Genomic DNA, 12,509 nt, shown 5'->3' with positions numbered 1-12,509 from the left:
TATTGCAGTTTTGGGATCACACTGCTCTCCGTGTGGTTGGTTACCTGCAGCAGCAAATAAAGATTTGAACATCAGGAGAGACTTACTGGAAATATTTCCTGACCATTGTTTATTTGACCTGTCATTTCTCAGAGCTGGCTGGTGTGCTGTGTTGTCTATATCTGCCGGCAACCAGTCCTGCTTTTGTGAAGAGTTTCCCAGTGTTTGACAATTAATCTTCTGGCAGTGAGTTTGGTGTTCCATAAAAATGTCTCTTGTGACTTGCTGATATCTGGTAGATGGCTGGAGTTGCCGGTTAAGTATTGTTTAAACAATAATGACAATAGTAAATTATATTTTGTATAGGGCAGATTCATCCTGAAGTGTCTGCATGCATTTGGCTCAATATTTGTGGTCATAACTTCATCTTTGCTAAATTGCAGCTGGTTTTGGGTTGAAAGACAGTAATTGTTTAGGGGATATTTGCAACAGTACACTACAGTATAAGGGAGAAAGTGAAGGACTGTGTGTTAATTTGAAGCTGAAGAATAGGAGCAAATACACCATATTTATCCTGTATGTGGTTGAAAGTGAGATTGGATCTACTAGGTCCAGAGATGATCCTCTGTGGAATCCTAGGTTTGGTCCTCCACTGTAGGAGAGTGTTCCAATGTGCTTTTAGACTTGTCCTTGCTGAGAAGGGCATTCAGGCAGTGCTTAACAAACTGCTGGGCTAATGACAGGACATGATCTGAGCTCCTGTGACCAGGGGTGGAATGCTGAATCCCAAAGCCTTGTCTTCAACTTGCCTTCTTCAGGGACACACAAACCAGCTTCCAAGCACTTGGGAGCCTTGGCAGGTGGAATGAATGGTGTTCTGTGGGTGGGAACATGGAGATTGCCTAGAAGAGAGGCCAGGCCTCTGCTGGGAGAAACTACAGACGTGGGACCATGGCAGGGTTTGTTGACAGAGCAGGTGAGAGAGGACTCAGAGTAGTGATGAGGAACCCCAAGGACTTGTCTGTGTCCTCTCCCACAAAAAGAGCAGTTACAGCCCTGAACATCCCAAGATGTGGAAGGGACAAAGGCTGGGCAAACAGCTCTGTTGTCTGCCAGCTTTTCAACTGGAGTCTTCTGATGCCAGTGAGAAGGGAAAGCTGTTAGAGCACAGGGCACAGCAAGGGCAGAGCACTGCCCAGGGCTGTGCCCAGGGCCAGGCCAGGCCAAGCTGCTGACAGAGGCTCCAGTGATGCACTCTGCAGGGCTGACATCTCCCTGCCCTCTCTGTAATGGTTTCTCATGTTAAGTCACAGGACTCTGAGTTTGTTGATACCTTCTGTGCTTTTCTTAAATAATACATGATAAGCCAAAGTCTTTCCTTGTTCTCCATGTCAGATGTTTAACCACAAATGGCAAAGTCAGGGCATATTCACAGATGCTTGCTTTTATTCTGAGAATATCTTCACATGAATACCACTTCTGTCTTTTTGTCATATGGGAGTTCAGACCTGCCTTGTTTTCACTGGGTCTTTTGTTTTCCTTTTGACTCCAGACCCATGTACTTATCTTCTAGTGTTTCTTCACCTAGATACACCGAAGCCTTGACAGATCCCAGCTACAAAGGACAGATTCTTACCCTGGCTAACCCCACAGTTGGGAATGCTGGAGTGCCTGACACGGCTGCTTTGGATGAAATGGGCCTCAGGAGATTTCTGGAGTCTGATGGGATCAAGGTAATAGTGGGAGAAGCAGTGCTGATCAAAGGGTTGTGCCCAGCAGCCTGGGTGTGTAAGACTTTACTGGCTCCCCCAAGAAGGAATCAGTGATAATCAACCTTTCTTTTTCTTCTTCTGGATGTTGTTCTTTGGAGGAATGGTGGCAAAAAATACTCCATCTTGATTTCTGGACTAAGCCATGTGCCTTCTGGAAGTATCTGCTCTGAGGTGCAATGACTGTTTTATACACTAACTCCATTGAAAAATGGAGCTGACTTTTGAAATGAAATATTACTTAAAAGTGAAAAGTTTTCTTATTAAAAAAATAATCAAAATAACACATTTTGTCTTGTCTTAAATTTCCATTTTCTTTCTTTTGACAAGAAGCATTTTGTCAGCTCAGTGCCGTTTGGAGCTTTGGTTACCAAACCACATTATTCTTCTATGGATTTCCTGGTCAAAATGCCCAGATACACTCATGATACAGCCTGAAGTCTGTCCTTAATATGGTTTATGGTAAATGAATAATGAAAAATGAAGCTACTGGATAAGTACAAAGGTGATCCTGCAGTGCAAAATGATGTTTCTTCTCTCTACAGGTTTCAGGTTTACTGGTGCAGGATTACAGCAATGAGTACAGCCACTGGCAGGCTACTAGGAGCCTGGGAGAATGGTTGCAAGAAGAACAGGTGAGCAATCTAAATGCAACAACACAATGAGAACTGGCCTGGATGGAAAGATGAGCTCTTTATTTTGTGCTTTTTAGAGCAGAAACTAGATTGGAACAACTCAGCTATTTGTGAGTGGGAGTAAGGAGGAGAAGTGAAGAATTGCAGTGAGGCAGCCTTGGTAAGACTGCTGCTGAGAGCCTGAGCCCCTAACACAAGGCCAGGCTGGATGGGGCTGTGAGCAGCCTGGTCTAGTGGAAGGTGTCCCTGTCCATGGCAGGGGGGTGGAACAAGATGAGCTTTAAGGTGTCTGCCAAACCAAACCATTCTATGATTCTGTGACATGTTCTCATAAAAGTCATCTGGCTGCTGTCTTCTTTCCATTTTTTAAACTGCTCGTTCTCTAACTTATCCATGGGTTTTCTTCAGGTGCCTGCACTGTATGGGATTGATACCAGAATGTTGTCCAAATTAATTCGTGACAAGGTATGATATGCTTCCCTTGATCCAATTGCATTAACCTTGCTAAGGCTGGGCCCTTTCCATACCTGGAGTAGCAATGGTGCTGCTGGGCTGCCTTGACTTCAGATGCTGCTCAGATCCATGTGCTCTTCCTAAGGCTTCTGTACTGCTGTGATCCCAAGGAGTTCTCTCTCCCTGGCTCTGCTCTGGGTTTCCTGTCCTACATAAGTGAGGCAGCACAAGGTGATGTAAATGAAAAGCCTCAGGTAGACACAACAGGTAGTAATATCAAGCACATCTTAACTCAGAAACAAAGAGAGCAACAGGTCTGTGTGATATTGTGGATATTGGTTTGCAGACAGTGGCACCTTTGGTCAGTGGAAATTCTCCTGCTCCTCTGAGGCAAAGGAAATGCCTACAGTCATCTAAGATGGATTCATAATCAGGTTTTCTTTGGCTGAAGCCTGTTATTACTTTCAATAGTCATTACTTTTCTCTGTTTTTCAAGAGCTGACAGTTGAAGGTCATGGGTAGGATTATGTTATGGAGTGAAGGTTAATGTGAAGGTACACTTCACACTGGCTGAAACAGTGATCAAAGCCAGTCTGAATGTAAATCTGTCTTGGAGGTTCTTCTTTTCTAATAGATTATTTAAAGCTGCTCTTTTCTTTAGGTGATCAATTTTCAGTTTGCAGACCAACCTTATGACTCCTTCCATTCCACAGAACAAAACAGCAATGGCCCAGCTTGAGTAGAGGAATATTTGTAGAAATGAATTTTTGTAGGAAGATTTGGCATTGTGCTGCTCTTAGACATAGCATACAAGTACAATTTAATACAATAGACAATGGTAATATGTTTTCTGCTTTCTTAAGACATAATAGATCACTGTTTCCTTTCATCCAAAGTTAATACTTTTAGTGTTTGTCCTGTAACTTAGCAGTGTGTGGTAGTGAGTCCCATTATACCATGACTTTGAGTGGTATTGGTGTATGGCTTTTTAGAAAGTACATCATTTCACCTCTTCGCCCAATTTTGTCAGGCTGAAAAAAACTACTTAGAATTTCACTCCCTGTCTATAAAAACTGGGGGTGAGAACAGGGCTTCCTTATGATAAATGCAGAAATAAGCAATGACTCGTTAAACTGTGTTTAACAAGGAAATGCAGGGCACCATTTGGCTCAGAACAAGGGCTTTAAGAGCTTTGCCATCAGCATTTATGGAACTCACTGCATGGCTCTCAAGCACTACTCAGGACCCTGGTCTGCAAGAAAGGACTTATTGAAAATGATGATTATCTTCTGCTTCACGTGAAGCAGCTTGGAGCAGCTTTCAGTGTAAGGTGCTACTCAGGAAGGTGTGGGATGTCAGCCACTGTTAGGGGCAAAGCTCTGTCTTTAAAACTTGCCCTTATTGGTGTGCATGACAGTGCAAGATATTGGCTGTTGCTTGCCCTAGAGAAGTGGCAAGGATACTTCAGGTATGGCAAGCCAGGGAAGTATCTCAAAGGAGAATCACTAAATCCAAGGAGCAATCCCAGTGTGAATAGTGGTGTAATATCCACAGAGCAAGCCGAGTTTGATCATGAAAGTGGGATGTGATAAATTTACCACAAAACATTGACTTCCTATGTTTAACTTTCCCCTTCCATCCTTGGAAAGTTCTATAATGAACACCCTGTTCCCATGCTGAGAAGAGATTAACCCTAGATTAATCCCACTTACTCCAGGAGTGAGGCAAAGCCAAAGCAAGGATTGTTTTTCCACTGAGAACTTCAATGAGAAGGATATGCTGCTGGCAGAACAAGAGTGTCCTAGCTGCTGTCAGGTGGTAACAGCAATATAGGGTAGGGCTTCCTGGAGGTGATTTTTATTTTTAACAGTTTATTTAGAAAACAGCTGGGCTGACCTGCCTCCTACATAGCTTTGCCTTACAGCAGTTCTGCTGCCTTGGAGCTATCCACAGGAGGCAGCTGAAAACCTCACAGTGGGTTTCCAAATCCAAAAACATCTTCAAACTGCTTTGTGGATTTCTCTCAAGTCTACATGACAGTTACGTGGGAATCTGAATTCTGATCTTCTTGGAAGACAATTTCATGTCACAACACAGATTGCCAGACTGCCTATTAACAAATATTACTGCTGATAATGTCTTTCCCCTGAATGGAGGGGTTTAAACAGATTTTTTATACCGAGGAAGGCTCATAAACTTCTGAAAATGCTTAAAATGGTTATAAACTGCTAAAAAAAGCATCTTTAAACAGCTGTTCCAGTTGCTGGGCCTGTCAACACCTCGTCCCAGTGTTCACAGCTTCTCCTTTGCTCATGCTTTGTTTTTTCTGGTGTATTTCCACAGGGCACAGTACTTGGGAAGATTGAATTTGATGGTCAGCCTGTGGAGTTTACAGACCCAAATAAGCAAAACTTAATTGCAGAAGTTTCAACAAAGGTGAGAAGTTCTTCCATAGTATTAGGGCTGTACACTACACTCCAGGTAGTAACTGCTCCTCAGTTACTCTGGGGATCAACCAGTTTTTTTAAACAAACAATTTGGAGATGTTTTCTAAACCATGCACCTTTATAGACCTTTGATGGACTGTTTTCTCAGTATTCCCATGGCTCCTTTAGGTGCAGTGTTGGAGACAAAAAATGGTTTGTGTTGAGCTGAACGTGGTCTGAACCACACTGATCAGAGGATTGTGGTTTACAAAGACAGAGAAGTATTGGAGATACAGTTAGACCTGGGATATGGTGGATGTTTTCAAACATAAAAAGAATTAATAAAAAGAATGGTTGCTTTCCTTAAAAAAAACTTCAGGAAACATCACAATACCGTCTGATAATCTGGGTTCAGGCATAATTTTGTTGGAGTGATTCCAGAAGAGATTTCTAGATGTCAAAACTGGACCAGATTAGCAATCTCCTGCACCTAATATTACTGGAATTAGCTGCTATGCCCATAGATCTGAGGAGACCAGCAGTGAAGTTTTTACTCTGTTAGCTGGGCATGCAAACCGTGTTCAACTACAAGCTGAGAAGAACTTTAGAAGTCATAGGGATGTAGGAAACCAGGCCCATACTAAAAATAGTAACTGTCTGAAATTGTGTCCCCTTTTGGGATTTAACTGGGGGATGAGTGCCCTGGATGCTTAATGCCGTTGGCTGAAGTGAGAACCAAGTGTAGGAGTCCCTTTTGCAAATTCCATGCTTGCTATGGTGTTTGCAGTTCCTTCAAGATCAGCGAGGCTCTGGAAGAGCTCTGCAAATAGCTGCTTGTGTAGTGTTCTGCACACGAGCTGCTGTGCTCATGGCCTGGGTGAAAAGCACTCCTGAACAGCCTGGTCAGCAAGCAAGGGGGAGTTGGAAGCACTCTCCATCCAGGCTTGGATTTACAGCAGTAACTGCATCCTGGGGTGCCATTGCAATAAGTAAGGGCCTTGAAAGAGCACAGTAAGGGACTTGTTGCTACACAGAAGGATGGGATTTGCTTACTGAGGTTGTGATTTAGGATTGCAAGGTGCAGGTGGAGCCATTTCGAGTCAGTATCTCAGAAACAGGTAAGATTGCTGATGCTAAACTCTGCAATTGCTAAGACAGAATTACTGTAAAGATGCTCAAAATAGCTTCTTAAAGGGAGATATAATAAGATTAACAGTACTTTGGTGGTCTCGTTATGTTTATAGCTTCATTTTATAGGCTTAAAAACCAACATCACATATAAAGCTGTAAATGAAGTAAGCTGTTTAATGTTGGTAATTACTGGACATGATAATCTATCTGTTGCCAAATGGTGATTTTCATGTAAATCAGCATACAGTATGATCCAGAATCTGCTTGTCTATTGTACACCAGGAGTGATTGATTTTCTTATTATATCCTCCCCACCCCCTGCCACCTTGATTAAATGCTAGTGGTATAGACTGTGCTTGCTAATAGTGCCTACCCAGAACAAGGAGTGTGGAAAACTGCCAGTATTCTGCAGGCACTCTTGCTGGAGATTTTTTGGGCTGTGTGTGATAGTTAACCAGTCCAAACTAAAAGGTCACATCTCTCCACACATGCAGGCCCATGTACTGTTTTGGTTCTCAGCACTGGTACCAGCAGGAGCTTTTACTCTCCCTAACCACTGGTTTGCAGCCCTCTCACATAATATTTTCAGACTGAAACAGTTTTTTGTGCCATGAACAGGTGAGGGAAATCCTCTGGCTTTGGAAGGAATGTATTTTAAGAGTTTTCTGATCCAGCTCCCAGTCTAGGTTCTGTCTAAACACACTCTTGGCCAGATGCAAGGGGACAGGTCAGGTCTCTGCAGGGCAGAGTGTGACAAGTGGGTTGTGGAAACAGCAACATCTAAAATCAACCTTGCTGCTGCAGGAAATGTAACAAATCACAGCTAATTAGAGAGGAAGAGTTTTGAAAGTAAGGTTAATTAATGCACCTTGAAATAGTGTTGTCCCAGAATTCCCTCTGGTCATGAGAACAGCTAAAGAAGAACCTTTGAAGGAGATATTTTCTTCATAATATTTTGTTATTTTTTTAAAAGTGTGGATATTGTGAGAAATGAGGGATCTTCAAAAGCCCCTTTTGAAAAGGAGAGTGAGTTTTTCTTAGGGGTCTTTATTACAGAGCACTAAGCTAGTTTCTGTGAGAACCAAACACCTTAATGATCTTGGGATTTTTGAAGCTTGAAGGACAGCAGGTGGATGACCCATAAAATGAAGTCATATGAGCAATTTGCTCCCCCACAACTCACTTTTGCTTATACTTTTTGGGGCCTGAGACAGTAAGATGTCCGTGAGTTACAGAGGAATTATTTGGTCTGAATAAAATGGGAGAACAGTAGCTGACAGTCCATGGAGTTTTAGAGTTATACACTAAAGCAGTACAAGATCTGAAAAATATAAAAGCTGAATCCTAAGGCATCACTAGAAACCTCTGCATTTCTTTCTCTGCAAAGATAAAAGTTCAAACAAGAACTAAGTTAGGGTAGCACATGGGGAGGAGTTGCAACATTCTGCTAACAAATTTCATCCTGAATTATCTGCAGAGGGGATGTCTTTCCTTCTGGCTGGCTGTATTTCTCCTCTTAAAAAATTCAGTTTGTCACACTGCACCAGCCATATTGGACGTGGATTTTAGTATCTTTTCTTAAGGAGGCCCAGATGTGACATATGGATTCCAGGGAAGCTGATTAAAAGGGAGATACTTAGTCTAAAAGAGAAAAAAAAAAGAAAAGAAAACTTGTTTTTTCCATGATGCACAAGAGAAAGGCCACTTTGGGCAAAGTACATTTGTCAATATAAGCTTTCAGAAACTGAGTGTAAGTGAAGGTAAGCACAGAGCTTATTTTTAGGAGGAAGAAGGCAGCCTTATGTGCTTATTGATGAATAACATCAATAGCTGCTACCTGCAGTCATGTGGCAAGTAAAATAATTCAACAAGCTTCAGAAAGAAACTGTCCATAAATAACCTTACATCAGTGCTAGAGCTGTCTAACAGTGAGTCTGCAGTGGCACAGTATCAAGGCCATGTAACACACAGTGGTTTGATTTCACTTTCTTCCATTCTGGCTGTGACCAGCAGATAACTGGGTGTATGATGGTACAGATTTGGGACTGGTGACAATTTATTTTGTGGAATGGGTTAAAGAATAGTAGCTCGAAGAGGAGAAATAAATGAGATAAATTCTGGCCTGTTTCTCTTGGGCTGCAATAATCTGTGAGAACTGGCTTTTTGCTTCTCTGTTGATGAGGTGACACACAGGAAAGAAGCTTGTCATTAGCTATGGAAACAAGTGATTGCTTAGGAATTGCATTGCTGCTGTAATCAACAGTATATAAAACAGCATTAGAACTTCTACTTTCACAGCAAGATGAAGGAAACACTTATGGCTGCAGTATTCCTAGAGATTTCCACATAAATTTATTGTTAAGCACCAGTTGCTGCACATTGGTGAGAAGTTATTCTGCTGCCCATCTTCTCTGTGTTTTGATCTGTCATTTACAACATGGTCTTTTTCTAGGAAGTCAAGGTTTATGGCAGAGGGAATCCCATTAAAGTCGTAGCTGTTGACTGTGGGTTGAAGCACAACATTATCCGTCTCCTAGTAAAGGTAGGTCAGTGCTTGATGGCCCTTGTCACTTGTTTTGCTTTGGCACCTGTACTCGTGAGCCTTCCTTCCACCTGGATGCGTGCATTTTAATGTTAGTTGCCCTGCTAAGGTGAGGCACAATTTTTAGGATGATTTTTATGCACTGGGAGGTGTTTTCTGCCCTTGGTACAGTGTCTTGAGGGGATAAGGAAAAGGACCTGCACAGCAGACTCTCAGCCGTGGACAGGAGCCCAAAAGATGAGTTTTCAAAAAAATGAGGCACAACTTCTCTAAAGAACAATGAAGGAAGGCCAACCCAACACTGTTAAAAATCAATAAATGGGGGGTGGGGAATGCAATGATGGTGGTGAATGGTTGAAACAGGCCCAAATACTTGTGGAATGTTCGTTGCTGAAGATATTAAAAACACAGCTTCCCCAGGCCCTCAGCAACCTGCCTTAAAGTGGAAATTACCCCTGATTTTGCAGGGATTGGACATGATGACCTCATGAGGCTCATGCATCCGAAGTTATTCGTTGATTCTAGAATTCCTGAAAAGTTTTTCCTGTTTTTAGCACAGTGATGTAGTTCTTGGTTCTTTAGCCACACAGGAGGACAGAAGGCAATGTCCTCATATTCTCTAGATGCACAGGATTTCCCTGATTTATTTTTTTAATTAATGTGGGTGTTTGTCTCAGTTTTGATTGTAGGGCTGCTTCTGGCTTGTCACAGAACAAGGCTGTGAAACCCTAATTTAGCAGTTAGGATGAATGCACTATGTGAAAATGAACACATGTGCATGTACACACTTTTTTTTTTGCTTTCCATTAGTAAGTTTTGATCTTATTAGTGAATTTCAGAGTACCTTGACAAACACTGAGGTGTCTCAAAGGAGCCAAGTTTACCAGTTTGTCAAAGTAATATGGTCAGAGAGAAGCTGCATTGTGGGCAAAGGAGATAACTGATGACTGAAATACAAACTCAAGCTCTGGGACATTGCATCACTGGAGGAACTTTCTTACAAAAATTCATTTGTTCTCCTCCTCCCTTCATTTCTTATTCCTTTTTTTTCTTTTTTTTTTTTTTTTTAGCGAGGTGCAGAAGTGCATTTGGTTCCATGGAACCATGATTTCACTGGCATGGATTATGATGGACTTCTAATTTCTGGAGGTCCAGGGGATCCCATGAAGGCCCAGGAAGTGATTCAGAATGTCAGAAAGGTACAGTGCAATGCCAGTAGGCTGATTATACTTTTTAATTTGCCTTTTTCTGAGGTGCTTGGAGTAGCAGTTGGTTGTACTAACCTGTTGTTGGCCAAATGTTGTTCAGACTTTTCATCTGCCTGGAACATTCCTCATGTTGGTCCTGTGGGATTTGTCTCCAGCCCAATAGGTACAACAAGGCTTTACAGACCTTGGTGAGCAATATGTGGCAAACATGATGACCACAATTGCCATACCAGTGCCTTGAAGCATCCTGTGCTCTTTCAGGTCCTCTGTGACCTTAGGAAAGAACAGCACTGGTTTCAGAGCTCCCACTTGAATAATGTCACACACTAAATGGCTTTAGTGCAGTGTCATTGCTTATTCCCTGCAAATAGTCTGACACCAAGCTGTGCTCTGAGGCTTCTCTCTGAGCCAGAGGAAAGGAGGAAACTTTCCTTCATAGGCTGTTGCTACTCTGGCATGGAGTTTTTTCCCAAGTCTATGGGGGAACTAGCATGGTTTATGCTGGAATTGCTGGGCAGACACTCCAATATCTGTTGAAAACCTTTTCATTTTAGGTCCTGGAGAGCAATCGCCCAGAGCCCCTGTTTGGGATTAGCATGGGACATCTAATCACTGGAATAGCAGCTGGAGCTACTTCCTACAAGATGCAGATGGCCAACAGGTGCAGCAGCTCTTCTTCCCAGCCAGCAGCTCAGCACTGGAAAGGGCTATGGAGCAGCAGTGCTCTGCTGAGCTGCCTTAGGACCTTCATCCCAGCCATTCTCCTTGCCTTTAATTTAAACTGCCATGTCACGCTCCACTTTTTTTTTTTTGAGTGTTTTTTGAAGGTGTTTGATCTAATTTATCCCTATCAAGCTGAAAAGTAGGAAAGTTTCTCCTAGGATTTATCATTTTGAGATTGGCTGCCAGTCTTTTACTGCTACTGTTAAACTTCATGTACAGCCCCACAATTCCCAGCTCCTCCCAGTTGTGGCACTTGAGCACGTTTGGCACTTCTGTCCTCTGATCCCTTTTTCTTCCAGAGGCCAGAACCAGCCTGTCCTGAATGCAGTGAATGGGCAGGCTGTCATCACAGCTCAGAACCACGGCTATGCCATCAACAGCTCTGCCCTCCCTCCTGGCTGGAAGCCTCTCTTTGTCAATGCCAACGACCAAACAAATGAGGTGAGCTCTGCACAGAGAAGCCTCTGTTTCACCTTCTCTAAGCTTTATTTCACCTCCTCGAAGCCTGCTCTCACATTATCAAGGCTAAATTTGTTGATTTGACCATCTGCTTGGAGCCCTGCTTTACAGCCAGGGTAAGATGGGTCCCCCCTGTACCAGCCCCACTGCACTGGATTGCAGCAGTGACTTTATCATTTCCCTGAACAGAAGCCTTATTAATTTCCATGATTCCTCTGCTGCTCCTGTTGCTCACTTAGCTACCATTCTCTTAGGGTTTGTGCCACAGCAGTGCAAGCCTATGTCACTAATGTGTTGTGTTGGTTCTGTTCAGCACAGAAAAGGGATTTCATTGCCTTCCAACTTGATCTGTTATTGTAAATATAATTCCAACGATTAAAGTCCAAACACTAAAGTCATGAGGAAAAGGGGAATAGCTTACCCCTATGCCCCTAGAGAATAGCTTACAAGATCTAAGACAGAAGTCCAATGTCAAGTGACATCAATGTTTGACATCTCAGACTTGTAATTGCCCACATCAAATCTTTTCCATGATGTCCAATGCTGTGCAACCTAGTGAAATCTTGTGAAAATAAGGTATTTTCAAAAGCAGTTTCCCTCATGGAAATATGCCTCTTTCTCTTGTTTTGTATGAATGCCCAGTATCAAGTCTGGCAGACTGAACAGTGCTGTTCTGAGCTACCCATCTGATGATTTTAGAATAAGTTTGGTTTGTCAGTGCTGTTTTCTTTATCATTATGGAAAGATATCTAAACACATGAGGGTATCTAAACATAGACAAATTTTACCAAAGAAAACTTTGGTATTAAAAAGTTTACAGCTGTTTGGCTCAATCTTTGAAATGAGTTTATTTTCACTGTGTTGACAAACTAAACCCATTCATTCCCAGACCTTTCACGTTTACTTTAGCTGGAATTTGGAGACAAAGGTGATAAGGTTGGACATGAGTCTTCTGCATCTAGTAGCTCATGTGAGCTAAAAAAGCATTTCTGTGAGCCCCAAAGCAGCAATAGTCTCCTAAACCTTCATAGATGGAGAGGGACAAGGACTGTGTTGGTTTAGCATGCACAAGGAGGATCAGGGCTGGATTGTCTGTTCTGTTCAGTCTGTCGCATTCCTCTGCTTGAAAAAGAAAAAGCATTTCTTGTGGCTGACCTGACCTGTCAGAGCTGGACAGGGCCAGC

At 42.5% G+C, this 12,509-nt stretch overlaps 1 protein-coding gene across 1 annotated transcript in view; it reads left to right on the top strand.

Annotated features, from left to right (window-relative positions):
• LOC148223142 (carbamoyl-phosphate synthase [ammonia], mitochondrial-like) overlaps positions 1-11,781 on the top strand; it is a 37,917-nt gene extending 26,136 nt beyond the window's left edge. The window contains exons 4-13 of the mRNA XM_088167502.1: positions 1,568-1,712; positions 2,294-2,383; positions 2,792-2,848; positions 4,254-4,304; positions 5,180-5,272; positions 8,846-8,935; positions 10,006-10,134; positions 10,698-10,804; positions 11,166-11,307; positions 11,761-11,781. Coding sequence (XP_088023628.1) covers positions 1,568-1,712; positions 2,294-2,383; positions 2,792-2,848; positions 4,254-4,304; positions 5,180-5,272; positions 8,846-8,935; positions 10,006-10,134; positions 10,698-10,804; positions 11,166-11,307; positions 11,761-11,781 — 925 coding nt within the window. The remainder of the gene's footprint in view (positions 1-1,567; positions 1,713-2,293; positions 2,384-2,791; positions 2,849-4,253; positions 4,305-5,179; positions 5,273-8,845; positions 8,936-10,005; positions 10,135-10,697; positions 10,805-11,165; positions 11,308-11,760) is intronic.
• The last annotated feature ends 728 nt before the right edge of the window (positions 11,782-12,509 follow it).

Source organism: Sturnus vulgaris, chromosome 7 (assembly GCF_052056855.1).
Source record: "Sturnus vulgaris isolate bStuVul1 chromosome 7, bStuVul1.hap1, whole genome shotgun sequence".
Lineage (NCBI taxonomy): Eukaryota > Metazoa > Chordata > Aves > Passeriformes > Sturnidae > Sturnus > Sturnus vulgaris.
This window is presented reverse-complemented; position numbering and strand designations above follow the sequence as displayed.